Source organism: Octopus sinensis, linkage group LG8 (genome assembly GCF_006345805.1).
Source record: "Octopus sinensis linkage group LG8, ASM634580v1, whole genome shotgun sequence".
Classification (NCBI taxonomy): domain Eukaryota; kingdom Metazoa; phylum Mollusca; class Cephalopoda; order Octopoda; family Octopodidae; genus Octopus; species Octopus sinensis.
In genome coordinates, this window is record NC_043004.1 from 48,918,431 (window position 1) to 48,939,938 (window position 21,508).

The 21,508-nt window shown below is 40.0% G+C and overlaps 1 protein-coding gene across 1 annotated transcript in view; it reads left to right on the top strand.

Annotated features, from left to right (window-relative positions):
* Positions 1-21,508, top strand: part of LOC115215230 (ubiquitin-like-conjugating enzyme ATG10) — a 404,830-nt gene that overhangs the window by 380,720 nt on the left and 2,602 nt on the right. Inside the window, exons 4-5 of the mRNA XM_029784461.2 lie at positions 14,796-14,893; positions 16,123-16,211. Coding sequence (XP_029640321.1) covers positions 14,796-14,893; positions 16,123-16,211 — 187 coding nt within the window. The remainder of the gene's footprint in view (positions 1-14,795; positions 14,894-16,122; positions 16,212-21,508) is intronic.

Here is a 21,508-nt window from a genome sequence, read left to right on the forward strand (position 1 = left end):
ATATTTAGGTTTATATTATACATTCATGTTGTGTGTGTGCATGTATTCTTCGTTAATTAAAATACTCCTTGATGTCTGTGCATGTTTTCCGCATTAATTTCAAGCATCTGCTGTCGCTTCTTATTCAAATCCATTGATAACACTCGTGAAAGAAATTCATTACATGTTTTATTACATGTATGGTGAACATGGCATTAATTTCTGTCCATGCAGCAACATAACATGAATGCAGTTTATGGCTCTAAACATTTTCTTCCTAAATCTTCAAGGATGCAAAGTAAATATTACTTTGTTGTATGCATAAAGTCTACATATATATATATATTCAATATGTATTTTAATTAAGTTTTCCTAAGTGAAGGGAAAGAAATTCAGTACGTGTATTATTTTACATCCCATATTTTCTGGCACAGAAGTTAATGTAGTGTTTAGTATAAACATGTCATGTAAGAAGCATTTAAACATTGTCACAACTTTCCAAATCCTGCTGCATTCCATATGGAACTTTCGGCCCTCCAAAGTCATCTTGTTGTATAAGTGAACCCATCTCTTTTGGCTGTAAATTTGGGTCTGAAAATCTTAATTCATATGCCAGAAAATACTGTATTGTAAACCTGATGATGGTACCACGTTACTGTTGTTTACATTCTTGAGGGAAAAGTGTCATTAAACAATTAATTTCAGTCAGCTAATATTCAATTAAAAATTTTAAATGAAATCAATATGTATAGGCACAGGAGTGGCTGTGTGGTAAGTAGCTTGCTAACCAACCACATGGTTCCGGGTTCAGTCCCACTGCGTGGCATCTTGTCTTCTGCTATAGCACCGGGCCGACCAATGCCTTGTGAGTGGATTTGGTAGACGGAAACTGAAAGAAGCCTGTCGTATATATATATATATATTATATATATGTGTGTGTGTGTTTGTGTGTCTGTGTTTGTCCCCCTAGCATTGCTTGACAACCGATGCTGGTGTGTTTACGTCCCCGTCACTTAGTGGTTCGGCAAAAGAGACCGATAGAATAAGTACTGGGCTTACAAAGAATAAGTCCCGGGGTCGATTTGCTCGACTAAAGGTGGTGCTCCAGCATGGCCGCAGTCAAATGACTGAAACAAGTAAAAGAGTAAAAGAGAGTAAAGAGTATATGTATGTATGTGTGTATACATGTGTGTGTGTGTGTGTATTTCTTTGTTACATGGGTGCCAAAAAACTGGCCCTATACTTAGCAATTTATCTACCAAACATGAAGAAAAAGATTATATACTAAAGGTGAAGAGCCATAAGTACACCTAAAGATGGGCATTGAATAATAAAAAGATAAAAAAAAGAAGGATGAATATAATAATATAACAGGTGTAGCTGTGTGGTAAGCAGCTTGCTGCCCAACCACATGGTTCTGGGTTCAGTCCCACTGCATGGTATCTTGGGCAAGTGTTTTCTATTATAGACTTGGGCTGACCAAAGTTTTGTGAGTGGATTTGGTAGACAGAAACTAGAAAAAACCCCATCAGACATGTGTGTATGTTAGTGAGTGTGTGTGTGCGTATGTATGTGTGTGTATGTGTGTGTTTGTCCTCCACCACTGCTTGACAACCAGTGTTGATTTGTTTACATCCATGTAACTTAGCTGCTTGGCAAAAGAGACTGATAGTATAAAGTACCAGATTAAAAAAACATACACACACAAAAAAAGAATGCACTGGGGTTGATTTGTTCAACTAAAAACTCTTCAAGGTCCCAGCATGGCTGCAGTCCAATGATTGAATCCAGTAAAAGATAAAAGAACATCACTAAACATGATCTGTTGAAGAATGTGAACAAAAGAACATAGCCGAAGATGAATGATATAGAATAAAACCAGTTCTTAGAAACCAAATTTATATCTAATAGGGTGTCGAAAAGTTCCTGGATTTGGGTAAAAGAAAATCAGTTAATTATGATTTTATTTAACATATTCCCTTCTCAGATTCTCACTTGTTGCAGTGGTCCTTTAGTTTTTCTAAGCCCTGTAAAAGAACTTGGAATGTTGGGCCTCCAACTGGACCTTTCATGACACCCTTAAAAGCCAGGAACTTTTCAGCAACCGCTCGTATATATATCTTGTGTGCAAACTTCTCTTGTTAAATGTGGAAGAAGCAGACCAGTAAAATCTACATCAACTAAGTGCTAGAAGAAACTGGATGCACCATCCAAGAGCTTAAGATTGTCATGGTTGACAGAAAGGGATGGAAGATGTGTGTGAAGAATCCTTCATCCACTAACTAACTAATATCATCATCATTATCATCATCATCGTTTAACGTCCGCTTTCCATGCTAGCATGTGTTGGACGATTTGACTGAGGTCTGGCGAACCAGACTCCAATCTGATCTGGCAGAGTTTCTACAGCTGGATGGCCTTCCTAACGCTAACCACTCCGAGAGTGTAGTGGGTGCTTTTATGTGCCACTGGCACGAGGGCCAGTTTGGTAGTACTGGCGACGGCCACGTCCAAATGATGCTTTTTACATGCCACCTGCACAGGAACCAGTCCAGTGGCACTGGCGACATCCTCACTCGAATGTTTCACGTGCCACCAACACAAGTGCTAGTAAAATATGCAAAGATGAAGAGACTACTGTATGACCAACAATAAGAAAACAGTTATAACAGAAGATGAGAAACCAGAAATATATCCAAAATATGAAGGTATAATAATTTGACAAAAATGAATATAATAACAACAAATATATATATAACAAGTTTGAATTAGAAAATAGAAGTAAAAAAAAACGAACTAGAAAACCCAGGAATAGAACAAAAGAACAAAGAAAAGGCTGGCCAAAAATGAGGGCAACAAAAGATAACAAAAGATGAAGACAACCACAGATGATAACCAAAGAATACAATAAAAGTACAACAATATTCATTGATAAACAATGAAAACAACAAAATAAGAACAATTTATTTCAAAAATGGTAAAGTAGAAAGGTGTTTTGTAAAATAAGTACATCTTTTAAACAAATATTTCAACTTTTGTCATTATTTCTATTGCTTTATTGCTCAGCTATCTGTGAAGTCAGAATGTAGAAGAATGTGTGTGTGTGTGTTTGTGTGTTCTTTTTCTCTTTGTAATTTTAGGGTAAATTTTGACCAGCCACCTACTTGGTAGCAAGGTTGTGAAGAAAAGTATTTTGTTTTAACCAACATCCTTTAAATCTTAAGAATGTCTTGCAGATTTTATAGTCCCAGATACTGTGACCATTTGTTGCATACGAATTCAGGATTATGTATGTATGTCTTCAGTTTTATTTCAAGATTTCTTACCAATAGAGAAATCTGCAGTTACTCTATCCAGATTACAAGTTCAGGTTTATATCTGCAATTATTGGGGCCCTGGGATATGTAACAGACTGCCTAAATTCCAACCTTGAGAAATTAGGCTTCTCACAACCAGAAAGGAGAGAGCTAATTTGAAGTCTACAGATCCAATCCATCACTGGAACTGTAAAAATCTGTAAAACTTTCCAGAAGTTTAGCATTTAAATATATTTGAGCATGTCTAGATATGCAACTGTATGCATGAGAATTCATACATAAAGCAAAACATACAAATCTGCACATGTACATAGATACATACAAGCAAAAATACCCTGTTGTGGATGTTGAAATTCCGATGAAGGAGTCCTGAATCTTGGTTAGAAACCGGCTCTTTCTCTATTGGCAAAAAATCTTGAAATAAAGCTGAACAATGGCATGCATACATACATACACACACACACACACACACACACACACACACACACACACACACACACACACACATACACACACATACACACACATACATACATACATACATACATACATATATACCAGCCAAGCAATCAGCCAACCAACCAACCAACCAACCAGCCGACCAACCAACCAACCAACACAGATATTGGACCTGGACTCAGTTCTCCCATCTTAGTGCCTAAGATGTTGTGCTCGTAAGCATGAGATGAAGGGTTCGATTCCCAGACCAGGCAGTATTTTGTGCTCTTGAGCAAACCACTTCATCTTACATTGCTCTGTGATCGCTTTGACACCTGATGTGTGACCCCGCACTAAACACCGCACAAGCAATCTCAATTTGATGGAAGGAGTGACTAATGTGTAGTACAAACATTCAATCACTATAAACAAGACATCTGTGCAGATTTTTCTGCAAGAAATTGCAAGACCTCCATCTGTTGTTTATTGTAGGACACTCCATGCATATATCATCATCATCATCATCGTTTAACGTCCGCTTTCCATGCTAGCATGGGCTGGACGATTTTGACTGAGGGCTGGCGAGCCAGATGGCTGCACCAGGCTCCAATCTTGATCTGGCAGAGTTTCTACAGCTGGATGCCCTTCCTAATGCCAACCACTCCGAGAGTGTAGTGGGTACTTTTTACGTGCCACCGGCATGGGGGCCAGTCAGGCGGCACTGGCCACGACCTCGCTTGAATCTTTTTACATGTGCCAGTGAAGCAACGTTGGTAATGATCACGCTCGAATGGTGCCCTTGTACGCACCACGGGTACGGAAGTCAGTTGGCTGGTCTGGCAACAATCACACTCAGATGGTGCTCTTGGCACCCTACTAGCACAGGCATAAGTGCCAGTTAAGGCGACGCTGGTAACGATCATACTTGAATAGCCACTCTGTCAATGATCACACTCGTATGGTGCTCTTTGCACCCTGCTAGCACAAATGCCAGTCATCGAATTGATTTTGAGATATATATATATATATATATCACGTGATCACGTGACTGAGCAGGCTATCAGATGTTACTACACATCGCTGATCACAATGCGCTTTGCGTTGTTTTAGCCTTCAAATGACGCCACCCCGCTGGCTAAGCGAGAAGAAAGAGTGAGAGAAAGTTGTGGCGAAAGAGTACAGCAGGGATTGCCACCACCCCCTGCCAGAGCCTTGTGGAGCTTTAGGTGTTTCACTCAGTAAACATGCACAACGCCCGGTCTGGGAATCGAAACCGTGATCCTACGACTGTGAGTCTGCTGCCCTAACCACTGGGCCATCGCTCCTCCACATATATATATATATATATGTTCTTCTGGAGTAAAATGGTTTACTCTTTACTCTTTTACTTGTTTCAGTCATTTGACTGTGGCCATGCTGGAGCACCGCCTTTAGTCAAGCAAATCGACCCTGGGACTTATTCTTTGTAAGCCCAGTACTTATTCTATCGGTCTCTTTTGCCGAACCGCTAAGTGACGGGGACGTAAACACACCAGCATCGGTTGTCAAGCAATGCTAGGGGGACAAACACAGGCACACAAACACACACACACACATATATATATATATACCTATACACGACAGGCTTCTTTCAGTTTCTGTCTACCAAATCCACTCAGAAGGCATTGGTTGGCCCGGGGCTGTAGCAGAAGACACTTGCCCAAGATGCCACGCAGTGGGACTGAACCCGGAACCATGTGGCTGGTTAGCAAGCTACTTACCACACAGCCACTCAGTTATGTGAAACAGGTGATACAGGAAAGTGCAGCATTGACAACAAAACATTTGTGGAGGAAATGATGGACTAATTCTACTAAGCGATATGTCATGTGTCCATTTGGAGTATTCCATGCCCAAACCTGTCATGGAAAATTGTGAGTGGGAGGCATGGGATTTTTGAATGCACCGCAAAGCTGTCAGTGGATATACTCTCCTTTGTTGCAGTCAGTGTTGCATAATAACACAAGCCATTATCTGAAGTTTTGGCACTTCTTTCAGGTTTGTTGTCCTACGTCACTCATAAAGTAAATTTGGAGGAACTGTGGTTGTTCATTTGTGGGTAACAGGGAAACAATGAGGTGATAGACTTGCCCTTGAACTTTGAATGTTAGCATAAATCCATGTTCAACTATCTCCTTAGATGCACCAAAGGATGTCATTTAAAATGCAAGGTTGTATTGTCTGGTATTGTTCAGAAAATCCTTTGAGTGGATGGAAGTGCCTTCCTGAAAATCCATAAGAAGTTGAGGAGGAGCTGATTGTGCTGGTAATCTTACCTTGCTGCTTGAGCAGTACATGCCATTACTTTCGTTTGGAAATTTTAAAGCTTTGTAGAAATGACAATTTGAGTTTAGTACACTAATTTGGATAAAATTAGCATTTTTATAAGAATGGGATGGATCATATCTGAAAGTGGCTCCAGGAGTTGTGATGAATGAATTTGTAAGTAGTTTGTTTCTGAGAGCTGTTCTATTGAACCTCTGTCTAATCATGAAAATGTTTTAACCCTTTCGTTACCAACCCGGCCAAAACCGGTTCTGGCTCTGTAGTACAAATGTCTTGTTTTCATAAGTTTTCCATCAAAATGTACCACCAAACCTTAGTAGCAATTTATATTCCTAATACTAGCTTAACCCTTTAGCATTCAAACCGGCCATATCTGGCCAAAATATTTAACCTGTTTTATATTGAAACTGACCAGATCTCACCTCTCACCTCAGCCCTACCATGTCATTCTAAAACTAAAAAATCACATCACTGCAATCTCTAAACTACAAGATAATACATGATTAATTCAAAACAATATAAATAAACAAACATCACATTTGACAGAATAATCTGAAAACTAAAGGGTTAATGATAACTAAGTTATTTTACTAAATTATTTGTTATATTTAAAATAATTGAAAGAAACACAGAGCATCTCAAAATAAATACAGTAACAAAAGGGTTAAGTGCTGTAGCATGCCTTTGCTGGTGTTGGGAAAGTCTCATCTCCCTTCTGAATTGAGACTCCATCTGATATGCTGTAGCATAACCTTTGCCGATCTTGGGAAATAATAATCTAAGGGTAAAGATGTAATTGTAAAAACCTCGCAACTTTGCAAATGCTGCGATAATTAATAACTGGTAATTGAAGGGTAAACGTGTATTTTTATATACCTTGGACCTGCCACCTCATTGGTTTTTGTCAAGAGTTTCACCTCCAGCCATTCGTTAGGTCAGTCAATACACATACTCCGACACACCATTCCGCTGTGGTGGCCATAAAAACAGAAAGTTGCGGATGTGTAATGTTGTTCACATTAGGATATAAATTATTCCTTTATTTCAAATATAATAGAAATAAGATGATGTTAGTGTTATAACATTAGAATGAAAAGTGAAAGAATGAAAGTGAAACAATATTATATCACATTATTTGACATATAATACCAAACCAGTGCCAATGTTATAATGTTTTAATCCAAATGAAAAAAAAAAAAATTACGTGCTGACTCTGACGGGGTCTGATACCATTACCTTGTAAAATTTGATTTGATTTAGTTGAGCCATTTGAGAATGCATAGGGAACAGACAGACAGACACAGAATTTTATATATATAGGTGTGTGTGATATCTGTTCCAAATTCCTCTCACAAGTAATTGGTCAACCTAGGACTACATTAGAAGGCACTTCGCCAAGTTGCTGTGCATTGGGACTCTAAACTAATGAATGAAGCAGCATATTCTATATTTAGAATATCAGTTTGTATATTTCACATTTTCGAAAATATATCTTTGAGCTGGCAGAACCATTAGCACAGCAGACAATTGGCTTAGCAGCATTTCTTCTGACTTCATGCCCTGATTATAAATTCTGCTGAGGTCAGCTTTGCCTTTCATCCTTTCAGGGTTGATAAAACGAAGTACAAGATGAGCATTGGGACCCATGTAATTGACAGCCCCCTTTTTCGAAATTACAGGTCTTGTGCTTTTAGTAGAAAACATTATTTTTATGGTTCACCTAGGCACATCTCAGTGCACACTACCGTGACATAGCGTGCCATTTAGAAACTGCTGCACCAGGGTGTGATTTGTGGGAGATGTGTCTGTTATTTCTAGCAGGTTTAGGGACCACATAAAGAAGTTCCCTTGTCAGCTCACACTGAATCCAGTTGTTGGCTCATGTTGATCACACTGTAATCTACTGTTGCTAAATCAGCAACGTTTCCCTGGATTCGCCTCTTACATCTTGCCACTGCTCATGGCACCATCTTCAGCTCACTGCGCAGACCAACTTGTAGATCATTATATTGCTACTGTGACGATTAAGTTTTCATTCACTTCTTGTTGCTTTTCCTTTTTCCCTCATGCTCTCCCCTCTTCCTTTCAAGCTCTCCCTTTCTTCCCCCATTCACTTCCTCTCTTCCCCCACACTTTCTCCCTCTTCCCCACGCTACCCCTCTTTCCCATGCTCTCCCCCTCTTCCCCTATGCTCTCCCCCTCTTCTCCCATGCTCTCCTCTTTCCCATACTTTCCTCTTTCCCATGCTCTCCCCCTCTTCCACCCACACTTCCCTTCTACCCCCATGCTCTTCATTCTTTCCCCCACACCCCCTCTTTACCAATGCTCTCCCTCTCTTCCTCACAACCTCTCCCTCTTTCCCCCATAAGCTCTCTCTCTCTCTTCTCCCCACACTCTCCCTCTTTTCCTCCACACTCTCCCTCTTTTCCTCCACACTCTCCCTTTCTTCCCCACATTCACCCTTTCTCCCTCTTACACTCTCCCTCTCTTCCCCTACACCCTCACTCTCTTTCCCTATGCCCTCCTTCTCTTCCCCCATGCTCACCCTCTATTCCTGTCACACTCCCTCTTCCCCCAACACTCTCTTCTCCCCCATGCTCTCCCACTCTTATGCTCATGCTCTCTCTCTCTCTGTTCGTCTTTCTAAGTTGCTATTTCACCATACTGCTTCATTCATGGAGAGCTCCACACTAGTGTTAGAATGAGGTTGGTTAGCTTCCAGTCATAAGCTTCTTCGTGAAAGTCTTTTCTCTTCTCAAATCCATTGTGATATGACCTTCAATGTCAAAATATTTTCTTTCCGAAGATTAGTCGTAGAATCTAAAAGTTACTCTGTCTTTTTGCTACTGGCTGTCTCCTCTTAATTTGGTGGAAAATGAACATGTGCATGCACACACACACACACCACACACACACACACTACTGGTAACTTGTACATTAACAGTGTACTAATAGAAAATATGTTTGGCTGAAGGCAGAGGAGGGCCTTTGAGTACAGCAATGCATCACTTAACTAATACCTATTGAATAGCAAAGAAAGAAATGAGTACATCACAGATGTATTTGATAGTAAAAATAGAGTTGGTGAAGAACCTTTGAATAGGTAGTCTGAGTGTACAGCTGTTCAATGTGACCCAAGGGTAGCTGGACTACCCCCTTAAACAGAAACTTGGTGGAGAAGCACTCATTATATTAGCAGAAACTTACGCATGGGTATGTATCATAAGCTAGCAAATACCTATAACATTGACAAAAAATAGTAGCTTCTCCTACATCTGTGATAACTATAGCATGTCTTATCTAGAAGGATACAACTTCATGATGCATCTGTAGCAGGAATATTTGGCAGAGTCCCCAAGCACCTAGGAATCAAAACCCAAATTACTAAGTTCCAACAATTAGAAATTTGTTAGGAATTGATGACATCAGCAAATCATTGACCATTCAAATCTCTGGAGGAGACTACTGTATCAACATGAATGCAATTCATTCAGTTATTGATAATGTCAGCAAAACACTGACCACTTGGACCTCTGGAAGAACTGAATGTCATCAACAAGTTGTTTTTTCACACCCTTTTCCCTTAACTATATATAGAAGCATCTCTTTACTAGCTGCCAGTAGTAGCATGATGCTCTTTGAGCCTGTCAGCTGCAAGTGTGGCTTTAAGCGATCAAGTGCAATGAATGATGATGATGATGACACAACTTAAACCACCAAGCTGCTAAAATCACATAATGATGGTTGCTGTCTCATTCTAGACCATAACAAACTGTTTAACTAACTCAGCATAAATATTTCTTTTCAGTCAGTGGTTGTAATGACAATACATTGCTTTGTTTAACAATAAAATGAGTGTTTTTGTATTTAAAATTTATTGTTCTTGCAAATGTTCTTATCATTTATGTTAAACATCTGGTCAATAGAAGAGATAAAGATAACTAATAATGTCTACGTTTTGATATAAAATGTCATTTGTACCATCCCAGTGTAGAAGCCTTGTTCACATCATCAGCACCTTCCCCTGAAATGTTCACAAGCTACTATTTCATCTCAAGACATGACATTGTTGTTAAAACTATTTATGCAGGAGTGGCTGTGTGGTAAGTAGCTTGCTTACCAACCACATTGTTCCAGGTTCAGTCCCACTGCGTGGCATCTTGGGCAAGTGTCTTCTGCTATAGCCCCGGGCTGACCAATGCATTGTGAGTGGATTTGGTAGACGGAAACTGAAAGAAGCCTGCCGGATATATGTATGTATATATATATGTATGTGTGTGTATGTTTGTGTGTCTGTGTTTGTCCCCCTAGCATTGCTTGACAACCGATGCTGGTGTGTTTATGTCCCCGTCACTTAGCGGTTCGGCAAAAAGAGACCAATAGAATAAGTACTGGGCTTACAAAGAATAAGTCCCGGGGTCGAGTTGCTTGATTAAAGGCGGTGCTCCAGCATGGCCACAGTCAAATGACTGAAACAAGTAAAAGAGTAAAAGAATATGTTATCCGCAGGTAAGATTATCTTGATGGGCATGCAAAAGACCAACCATAACCAAAATATATCCATAACTGTAAAAATAAGGAATTTCCGAGTGAGCATTCCTGTAAGCACAGCAATCTAGTGCAAACACAAGACTTGATATTATTCTATGAGATGGAATAAGTTATGCACTCTTGTGGAGATCAACTGACAAGCAGGTGTGAATGGCTCCCATCTAAAGTTATGGAAAAAGAAAGCATCAGTATAAATCAATGTGCAACCTACAGCTTTTGTATCCTGGCTTTGTTTTTATCATTTGTATCTATTATCATAGGTGTACTGTGTTATGTAACAATAGATTTACATAAAAGCCTGTGAATACGATCCATGCTCACTTAGCTTTGTTGATAGATCCTTGTGGATTATGATTTTGTCATAAGTTCAACGATATAAACAAGAAATATATTCCTATAACAATTCCCATAGTATTTTCCTTGCTGCAAAACATCAACAAACTTGTAAGCAAAGATTAAGAACAGTTCTAGTATTAAGCACTGAAACACAAAACACCCACCCACACATGCACACACATACACACACACACATACATGCACACATGTTATAAATATACTTTAGAAGGATTAACGAGAATCAATAAGATAATTATTTACTTAATAAAGCCAAGGTTTTTTGAGAAGCTTTGTCTTTTCTTTTCATAAAATTCTTGCAGGAGTGGCTGTGTGGTAAGTAGCTTGTTTACCAACCACATGGTTCCGGGTTCAGTCCCACTGCATGGCACCTTGGGCAAGTGTCTTCTACTATAGCCTTGGGCCGACCAAAGCCTTGTGAGTGGATTTGGTAGACAGAAACTGAAAGAAGTCCGTCGTATATATGTATGTATATATATGTATGTGTGTGTGTTTGTGTGTCTGTGTTTGTCCCCCTAGCACTGCTTGACAACCGATGCTGGTGTGTTTATGTCCCCGTTACTTAGCGGTTCGGCAAAAAGAGACCAATAGAATAAGTACTGGGCTTACAAAGAATAAGTCCCGGGGTCGAGTTGCTTGATTAAAGGCGGTGCTCCAGCATGGCCACAGTCAAATGACTGAAACAAGTAAAAGAGTAAAAGAATATGTTATCCGCAGGTAAGATTATCTTGATGGGCATGCAAAAGACCAACCATAACCAAAATATATCCATAACTGTAAAAATAAGGAATTTCCGAGTGAGCATTCCTGTAAGCACAGCAATCTAGTGCAAACACAAGACTTGATATTATTCTATGAGATGGAATAAGTTATGCACTCTTGTGGAGGTCAACTGACAAGCAGGTGTGAATGGCTCCCATCTAAAGTTATGGAAAAAGAAAGCATCAGTATAAATCAATGTGCAACCTACAGCTTTTGTATCCTGGCTTTGTTTTTATCATTTGTATCTATTATCATAGGTGTACTGTGTTATGTAACAATAGATTTACATAAAAGCCTGTGAATACGATCCATGCTCACTTAGCTTTGTTGATAGATCCTTGTGGATTATGATTTTGTCATAAGTTCAACGATATAAACAAGAAATATATTCCTATAACAATTCCCATAGTATTTTCCTTGCTGCAAAACATCAACAAACTTGTAAGCAAAGATTAAGAACAGTTCTAGTATTAAGCACTGAAACACAAAACACCCACCCACACATGCACACACATACACACACACACATACATGCACACATGTTATAAATATACTTTAGAAGGATTAACGAGAATCAATAAGATAATTATTTACTTAATAAAGCCAAGGTTTTTTGAGAAGCTTTGTCTTTTCTTTTCATAAAATTCTTGCAGGAGTGGCTGTGTGGTAAGTAGCTTGTTTACCAACCACATGGTTCCGGGTTCAGTCCCACTGCATGGCACCTTGGGCAAGTGTCTTCTACTATAGCCTCGGGCCGACCAAAGCCTTGTGAGTGGATTTGGTAGACAGAAACTGAAAGAAGTCCGTAGTATATATGTATGTATATATATGTATGTGTGTGTGTTTGTGTGTCTGTGTTTGTCCCCCTAGCACTGCTTGACAACCGATGCTGGTGTGTTTATGTCCCCGTTACTTAGCGGTTCGGCAAAAAGAGACCGATAGAATAAGTACTGGGCTTACAAAGAATAAGTCCCGGGGTCGAGTTGCTCGATTAAAGGTGGTGCTCCAGCATGGCCGCAGTCAAATGACTGAAACAAGTAAAAGAGTAAAGAGTAAAGAGAGTGACTGTACCCTCACATCATTAGCCTCTTCGAAAGGGCGATGAGCTAGAAGAATTGTTGGCACACTGGGCAAAAGTGCATAGTGCCATTTCTTCCAGCTTTATGTTCTGAGTTCAAATTCTATCGAGGTTGACTTTGACTTTTCATCCTTTCAGGATCGATAAAATAAGCACCAGTCATATACTGAGGTTGATAAAATTGACTAACCCCTTCATTTCAGGCTTTTTGCCTGTAGTAAGAAAGGATTATTAAGCTCTCTGAGGATAATTTTCTGTGGAAATGGTTATAGTTTTATTTAAAACTGGAAAACTTGTGACAGATTTTTAACTGATAAAATTCATGGTACTTTCGCATTTCACACTTTTATAATCTTTTTCTTGCACATGATGCTATTCTGTCTCCCTGAAGTCCTAGATATTTCTTTACCATAAGTTTCAAGTAACTCTAGTATTTTTATATTTCAAGTGTTGTCATAGCATCTGCATGAAATTGTAAAATATACAAAAGATTGTATCTTAGATGACATTCGTGAAATAAAGAAAAAATGAATGACTAGTCACTTTATCTATCATTATTCCTTCATCATCATCATTGTTTAACGTCCGTTTTCCATGCTAGCATGGGTTGGACGGTTTGACCGGGGTCTGGGGAGCCAGGAAGCTGCACCAGGCTCCAGTCTAATCTGGCAGTGTTTCTACAGCTGGATGCCCTTCCTAATGCCAACCACTCTGTGAGTGTATTGGGTGCTTTTTACGTGCCACCGGCACAGGGCCCAGTGGAGGCTGGCAAATGGCCATGATCGGTTGGTGCTTTTACGTGTCACTGACACGGACGCCAGTCAGGCGACGCTGGCATCTGCCATTGAATTCAAAACACAAGGTCAAAAACTACCAAAAAAGATAAAAACTACCAAAAATTTAAAATTTCACTCACATAAGCACACATTTTATGAAGTTTTTTTTTGTTTTATATTATTCCATGTTAATGAAACAACATCGAATGAAACTATTTTAAGTGAGAATTGCCTGGAATGGTATTTTCCAAGAAAGAACAAAGTAAACTGGCTCAGGTCTTGTAAATCCAATTGATTAGTGTTGTTGTTGTTTGTTCCTTCTCGAGCCATGCCTGGCTCATAAGGGCCGGTTTCCCGGTTTCCTTGGCATATAGGTTCCCCACTTGGACGGGATGCCGGTCCGTCGCGGGTGAGCTGCAAGATGCAAGAGGAAAGAGTGAGAGAAAGTTGTGGCGAAAGAGTCAGCAGAAGTTTCGCCATTACCTTCTGCTGGAGCCGCGTGGAGCTTAGGTGTTTCGCTCATAAACATACACATCACCCGGTCTGAGATCCGAACCCACGATTTAACGTTTGTCTTCCATGAGTATATATATGCTATATATGTGTATGTAAATGTGTGTGTGTGAAGGCTACTTCACTATATTTTTTATCCACAACCAACATCATTATCTCTTTATTTCTTAATATTTTGATAAATTAGCTGTTTCAAAGAGATGTACTTGTGAGAGTATTTGTAGCTTTAGGAATGCATTTGTACAACTAAATCTTTAGCTAACATCTTAAAGTGTAGTTAAAAATACACAAACATACACATGCTTACAAAATTGGTCTACTGAAACCTTGAATTGGCTAATGCCTTATGAGTGGATATTGCTAGTTGGAAACTGTGTGGAAGCCTTTCATGATGTGTATGCATGTATGATATGTGTGTTTGAGTGTGTCTACATTGTGTGTGAGAATGTGTTTATTACTAGTGAAAAAAAACCAATGTACTAATCTGCATCCCTTTTTGTCTAAAATGTCTCTTAATGATCCAGCAAAAGGGAGAGATGAGTAAAATAAGAATCACCAGTTCTGCTTACCAAAAGTGGCCCACTTGGCACTGAGGCCAGTATGAACGACTAAAATCCTTGAAGATGGTGTCCCAGTACAGTTGTATCCAGTGAGTGAAACTAATAAAAGAATATAAGAATAATAACTTCCATTCTATTTCAGATGGCAGTCTGCTGAGTTTGGATGAAGTTTGGTCTTTAATTCCCTGCCACTATAGAGAGAGATTCTTAGCTGAACGGTGGACTTTTATAACACAACAGGTAATGTTACCCAACAAGTCTAAAACTGCATAAAAGATCTTTCGAAAGCTTATTGATTCCAACTCTGCTAGTTGCTGTTGTTATTGTGTTAATACTTTGACTTGCCTCAACATCCTCATTTAACATCGGTTTTCCATACTAGCATGAGTCAGACTTCACTAACATCTTTAACTCTGTTACCTACCTACTCCACTATTCATATTTTAACCCTTTCGTTACCATATTTATTTTGAGATGCTCTGTGTTTCTTTCAATTATTTTAAATATAACAAAGAATTTAGTAAAATAACTTATTCATCATTAAGCTAGTGTTAGGAACATAAATTGTAACTAAAGTTTGGTGGAAGATTTTAATTCAAAACTTATGAAAACAAGACATTTTTACTACAGAGCCAGAGGCAGTTTCAGCTGGGTTGGTATCAAAAGGGTTAAGAATTGTTTCTCTATTATATATTTTATCCTTTATGTTACCATATTTCTGTTGAGATGCTCTGTATTTCTTTCAACTAATTTTCAAGATAACAAAGAATTTAGTAAAATAACTTATTTATCATTAATCTAGTGTTAGGAACATAAATTGTAACTAAGGTTTGGTGGAAGATTTTAATTCAAAACTTATGAAAACAAGACATTTGTACTAAAGAGCCAGAGTCAGTTTCAGCCGGGTTGATATCAAAAGGGTTAAAAATTGTTTCTCTATTATATATTTTAACCCTTTCGTTACCATATTTCTGTTGAGATGCTCTGTATTTCTTTCAATTAATTTTCAAGATAACAAAGAATTTAGTAAAATAACTTATTTATCATTAATCTAGTGTTAGGAACATAAATTGTGACTAAAGTTTGGTGGAAGATTTTAATTCAAAACTTATGAAAACAAGACATTTGTACTACAGAGCCAGAGGCAGTTTCAGCCGTGTTGGTAACGAAAGGGTTAAATCCTTGTTCTTGGTTTCACTTGTCATCCCTTCCATCAAGGTTACATGTCAGTTTAACTTCATCTTTCATTTTGCAAACATCATCAGTAGAGCATAAACCTGGAGCCATGATATATCTCAATTAATCGTTTCATTCATAATACAACTCACCTGGCAGTTGCACTGTGAATGCACCCTTCATCATTCAGTGTGCAACTCAAGTCTAATTCATTATTGTTAGCACATACATTGGCTTCTTTCAATTACAATCTTCAATGAAAACATCAATATTGGTTTATTTCTATTTTCTAGGAACACCCTATTGTCCATCGACCATATTTCTACCTTCATCCCTGTCACACATCTGATTTGATGAAGAATATTGAACTCAAAGACAAAAGGTGAGTATATTATGACATCTAAAGACATGTATAGTGAAAAGCAGCAGCCCCTACTGCTACTGCTGCTGCTGTTGCTTGCCTGGATCAAATGAGTGCATTACTTGTTTCAGTCATTTGACTGTGACCATGCTGGAGCACCGCATTTAGTCGAGCAAATCAACCCCAGGACTTATTCTTTGTAAGCCTAGTACTTATTCTATCGGTCACTTTTGCTGAACCGCTAAGTTACGGGGACGTAAACACACCAGCATCGGTTGTCAAGCGATGTTGGGCGGACAAACACAGACACACAAATGAATACATACACACACATACATATATATACATATATACGACAGGGTGCTTTCAGTTTCCATCTACCAAATCCACTCACAAGTCTTTGGTCGGCCTGAGGCTATAGTAGAAGACACTTGCACAAGGTGCCACACAGTTGGATTGAACCTGGAACCATGTGGTTGGTAAGCAAGCTACTTACCACACAGCCACTCCTTTACAGCCAGATGCCCTTCCTGCCTCTTGCTCCCACCCCATCTGTTTCTGCCTATCAAACAGCAAAAAGTATGCATGGAGAATAAAAAAACCTTTGTTTACAAAAGTTGTGCAACTTGTCAAGAAGTCCAGACATGCTTTTGCCATGGACTGCTTGCATACAGTACCATCCGCATGAGCAGTGAACTATATGAAGATGAGGAGAAATATAGACTCACTTGCACACACACACACACACACACACACACACACACACACACACACACACACACACACACACACACACACATACATATATACATGTATATCATCATCATTTAAGATTTGTTTTCCATGTTTGTATGGGTTGGATGGCCTGAGATGAGCTGGCAAGCTAGATGGCTGCACTTAGCTCCAATTACCTGTTTTGGCATGATTTCTATGGTTGGATGACGTTCCTAACACCAACCACTTTACAGAGTGTACTGGGTGCTTTTTCTGTGGCACCAGCACCAGTAGGGTCACCAAATAGCTTGTAAAATAAAGCCCTCTCAGCTGAGATGTGGAGTGGAACCAAAGTAGGTGGTTCTGTACCAGGCAAGAGCTCAGAGTTTAACAGGGGGATATAGTTGTTTTATTCTAGAGGGGATACTTGCTACCCCAGTAGGACAAGTAATAACAGGAAGGGGAGAGCTAGAAAGAAAGCTGGAGAGACAGTCAGAGTGAGAGAGAGAGAGAAATAGATGGTGTTGGAGATGTATTGGGCTCTACCCACAGGGAACAGTGAGGTGGGGGTTTAAGTAGTTCAGAGGAGACAGGGGCATGTTCCATAAGAGTGTGAGGAGAGATGTTTATAGATGGTGATGGTGAGGGCATCTGGCTGTAAAGGAGTGGCTGTGTGGTAAGTAGCTTGCTTACCAACCACATGGTTCCAGGTTCGGTCCCACTGGGTGGCACCTTGGGCAAGTGACTTCTGCTATAGCCTCGGGCCGACCAAATTGTAGCAAGTGATGGTGAGAGAAATTGGAGTGGCTGGGGATGGGGTAAGGAAGAATGGGAAGGCAAGGAGAGTGTGCAGATAGGCATGTGAGGGAGAGTAGAAGAGCCTGCAGCAGGTGGGGGGGAGGGGGTATTAGGAAGATGGCTTGTGGAAGAATTTTGACAGAGGACAGATTACATGTGTGTGTGTGAGTGGGGAGGGCATGGCCATAAAGTACAGCCACTATTTTACATAGCTTGATGTGTCTTCTCAAGCACAGCAAATCACCTGAAGTCTTGATCCCTTGCCATCTCCTCTGTGAGGCTCAACAGCTGAAGATCATCTCTCACCACTTCATGCCATGTCTTTCTGGTCTGCACCTTCCATAGTTTCCCTCCACAATTAGAGGCTAGGACTGCTTTGTGCAGCTATCTTCATCCATATGCATCACATGACCACACCTGCTCAGTTTTCTCTCTTGCACACAGCATCTGATGTCTCTTATACCCAATTTTACTCTTAAATCATTTACACTGTGTCATACAGTCATACATGCACTGTAACATTACCATCTAGCAGAGCAGGCTGGCTTCATTTCTTTCAAGCCTTTGCATGTCCTCTGTTGTCACAGCCTGTATTTCATTACCATTTAGAAAAGCAGTTTGTATACAGACATCATACAATCTGCCTTTCACTCTGAGAGAGAGAGAGGCCCATTGTCACCAACAAATGCAGTAGTTCTCTGAACTTTGCCCAGCCCATTCTTATTCTAGCAATTATGCTTTCAGAGCATCCTCCTCCTCTGCCAACTTGGTCACTCAGGTAATGGAAACTATCATGTACTTCTAAAGATTCCTCCTTGACATTTGAGGAAGTGTATTTTCTGTACATTCCTAGTGTTTATTGTACCTTCATATCTGCTACACACAAAGACTACTTTCTCCGTTAACCTTCTTCTGATACTGCTGCACCTCTTATTTGTCCTTAGCTTGACTAGGTACACCATATGGGATTTCTTCCTACACCTTTTCTACATATCAAGAAGGGCTGTCTCTTTGAAGGGAATAGTAATGCTTTCCTACTTACCAAAATTTTGGTCTTTGCTAAAACTACCTCTAAGGCCTTCTGATTCCAGACCTTGCTTCCACATCTGAAATTTATTCTCTAATTCTGGTAGTGATTCAGCTATAAGAACAAGGCAATCAGCATAGAAGAGCTCCAAAGGACAACCAGTCTTAAATTCCTCCGTTATGGCCTGGAGGACTATGGGGACTAACACGAAGGGGCTCAGAACTTATCCTTGGTGATTTCCTCAGCCTTCTCTTGTTTATCACACACACACACACACACACACACACACACACACATTTATATATACACAATGAGTTTCATTCAGTTTCCATCTACTAAATCAATTCTCAGGGCTTTGTTAGACCTAGGACTATAGTAAAACACTTTGCTAAGGTGTCATGCAGTGGGACTGGACTTCACATATGAATATTTCCTGAATATAAAACAGTTGACTTTTACATCTGATATTTCACATACAACAAACATAGCTGAAAATACAAAAGATTTCTAATTTAAGAAAGTCTCTCAACTGGGACCCATTGTTACAAAATGAATAAACAGAGTGAAGGCGTAGGAGTGGCTGTGTGGTAAGTAGCTTGCTAACCAACCACATGGTTCCGGGTTCAGTCCCACTGCGTGGCATGTTGGGCAAGTGTCTTCTGCTATAGCCCCGGGCCGACCAATGCCTTGTGAGTGGATTTGGCAGACAGAAACTGAAAGAAGCCCGTCGTATATATGTATATATATATATATATGTGTGTGTATGTGTGTGTATTTGTGTGTCTGTGTTTGTCCCCCTAGCATTGCTTGACAACCGATGCTGGTGTGTTTATGTCCCCGTTACTTAGCGGTTCGGCAAAAGAGACCGATAGAATAAGTACTGGGTTTACAAAAGAATAAGTCCCAGGGTCGAGTTGCTCGATTAAAGGCGGTGCTCCAGCATGGCCGCAGTCAAATAACTGAAACAAGTAAAATAGTAAATAGTAAGTGGACAGCTACATCTATCTCTGAGACAAAATGCTAAAAATCCTCTTATAATCAACATGAAACATTAATGATATCAAAGAAGAGAATAAAATAGCTATTTCTTACACAAGATCAGGCCTGTAATTTGGGGGAGGAGTTAGCTTGTTAAATTCTTGTATGAGCCTTGGAAAGATGCAAAGCAGAACTATCTTTGATGGGTTTTAAACTCACAGGGTGTAGGGCTCTAACTAATTAATACAGGAATTTTTGTCCAATGCCTTATGATTTTGCCAGTCCATCAATCTTAAGAGAATAAAATATTTATGATAAATGTTGTACCATCACTCAATATTTTAGGGGTCACTTGAAAGATGGGGGCTCAGTTCTAAATGTATGACAGTGGAAAAGAGAGATAAAACTTCCATCTGGATAGAATTCCAATTTCTTGCAGGTATTTCTCCAATAATCAGCTTCATATTGCTAATACTTGCCTTAATTGAAATATTATTGTAGAATAAAAAAAAAACAAAAATGGATGTGAACTCATGTCTCTTGAGAAGCTGCAGAAGTCATAGAATGTAAATAATGTTGGGTAGTGAAAAGTCCAAAGTTCTGAGTTATTGTCCATCAAAGGTGTTGTTACCAATTGGCCAGCAATACCTTTGCCTTTCTGTAACCTCTGTTGGTAGTAGGACCGTTAATCCTTTAGCATTTAACCAGCCATGTCAGGCCCCAATATTCTACCTGTTGTATGTCCAAACCAACCAGTTCTGGCCTCTCACACCTGCCTTAGAATGTCATTCTAAAAATAAACAATCAAATCATTGAAATTTCAAAGCTACAAGATAATGCATGATTAATTCAAAACAATGTGAATCAGCCATGCTACATGGCAGTGAAACATGGGCCGTGACTGCTGAGGATATGCGTAAGCTCGCAAGAAATGAAGCCAGTATGCTCCGATGGATGTGTAATGTCAGTGTTCATACTCGACAGAGTGTAAGTACCTTGAGAGAGAAGTTGGACCTAAGAAGCATCAGTTGCTGTGTGCAAGAGAGACGTTTGCACTGGTATGGCCATGTGGCGAGAATGGATGAAGATAGTTGTGTGAAAAAGTGCCACACCCTAGCTGTTGAGGGAACCTGTGGAAGAGGTAGACCCAGGAAAACCTGGGATGAGGTGGTGAAGCACGACCTTCGAACTTTAGGTCTCACCGAGGAAATGACTTGAGACCGAGCCCTTTGGAAGTATGCTGTGCGTGAGAAGACCCGGCAGGACAAGTGAGACCATAACCCATGGCCTCAGTCCACTTATGCATACCTTTCCTTCTTGGGATACAAAACTCTACTTGTGAAGACCTGTTGAGGCAAGTGAAAATCAAAAAATCAAAAATCAAAATCGATCAACATGAATGGAAATTGTAACTGTGATACCAGTGCCGGTGGCACATAAGAGAACCATCCGAATGTGGCCGTTGCCAGCGCTGCCCTGACTGGCTTCCATGCCGGTGGCACGTAAAAAGCACCATCCTATCGTGGCTGTTGCCAGCCTCGCCTAGTCTCCGTGCCGGTGGAACGTAAAAAGTACCATCCGATTGTGGCTGTTTGCTGGCCTCTGTGCCGGTGACACGTAAAAAGCACCATCCGACCGTGGCCATTTGCCAGCTTTGTCTGGCATCTATGCCAGTGGCATGTAAAAAGCACCCACTACACTCATGGAGTGGTTGGCGTTAGGAAGGGCATCCAGCCGTAGAAACATTGCCAGATCAGACTGGGCCTGGTGCAGCCTTCTGGCTTCCCAGACCCCAGTTGCA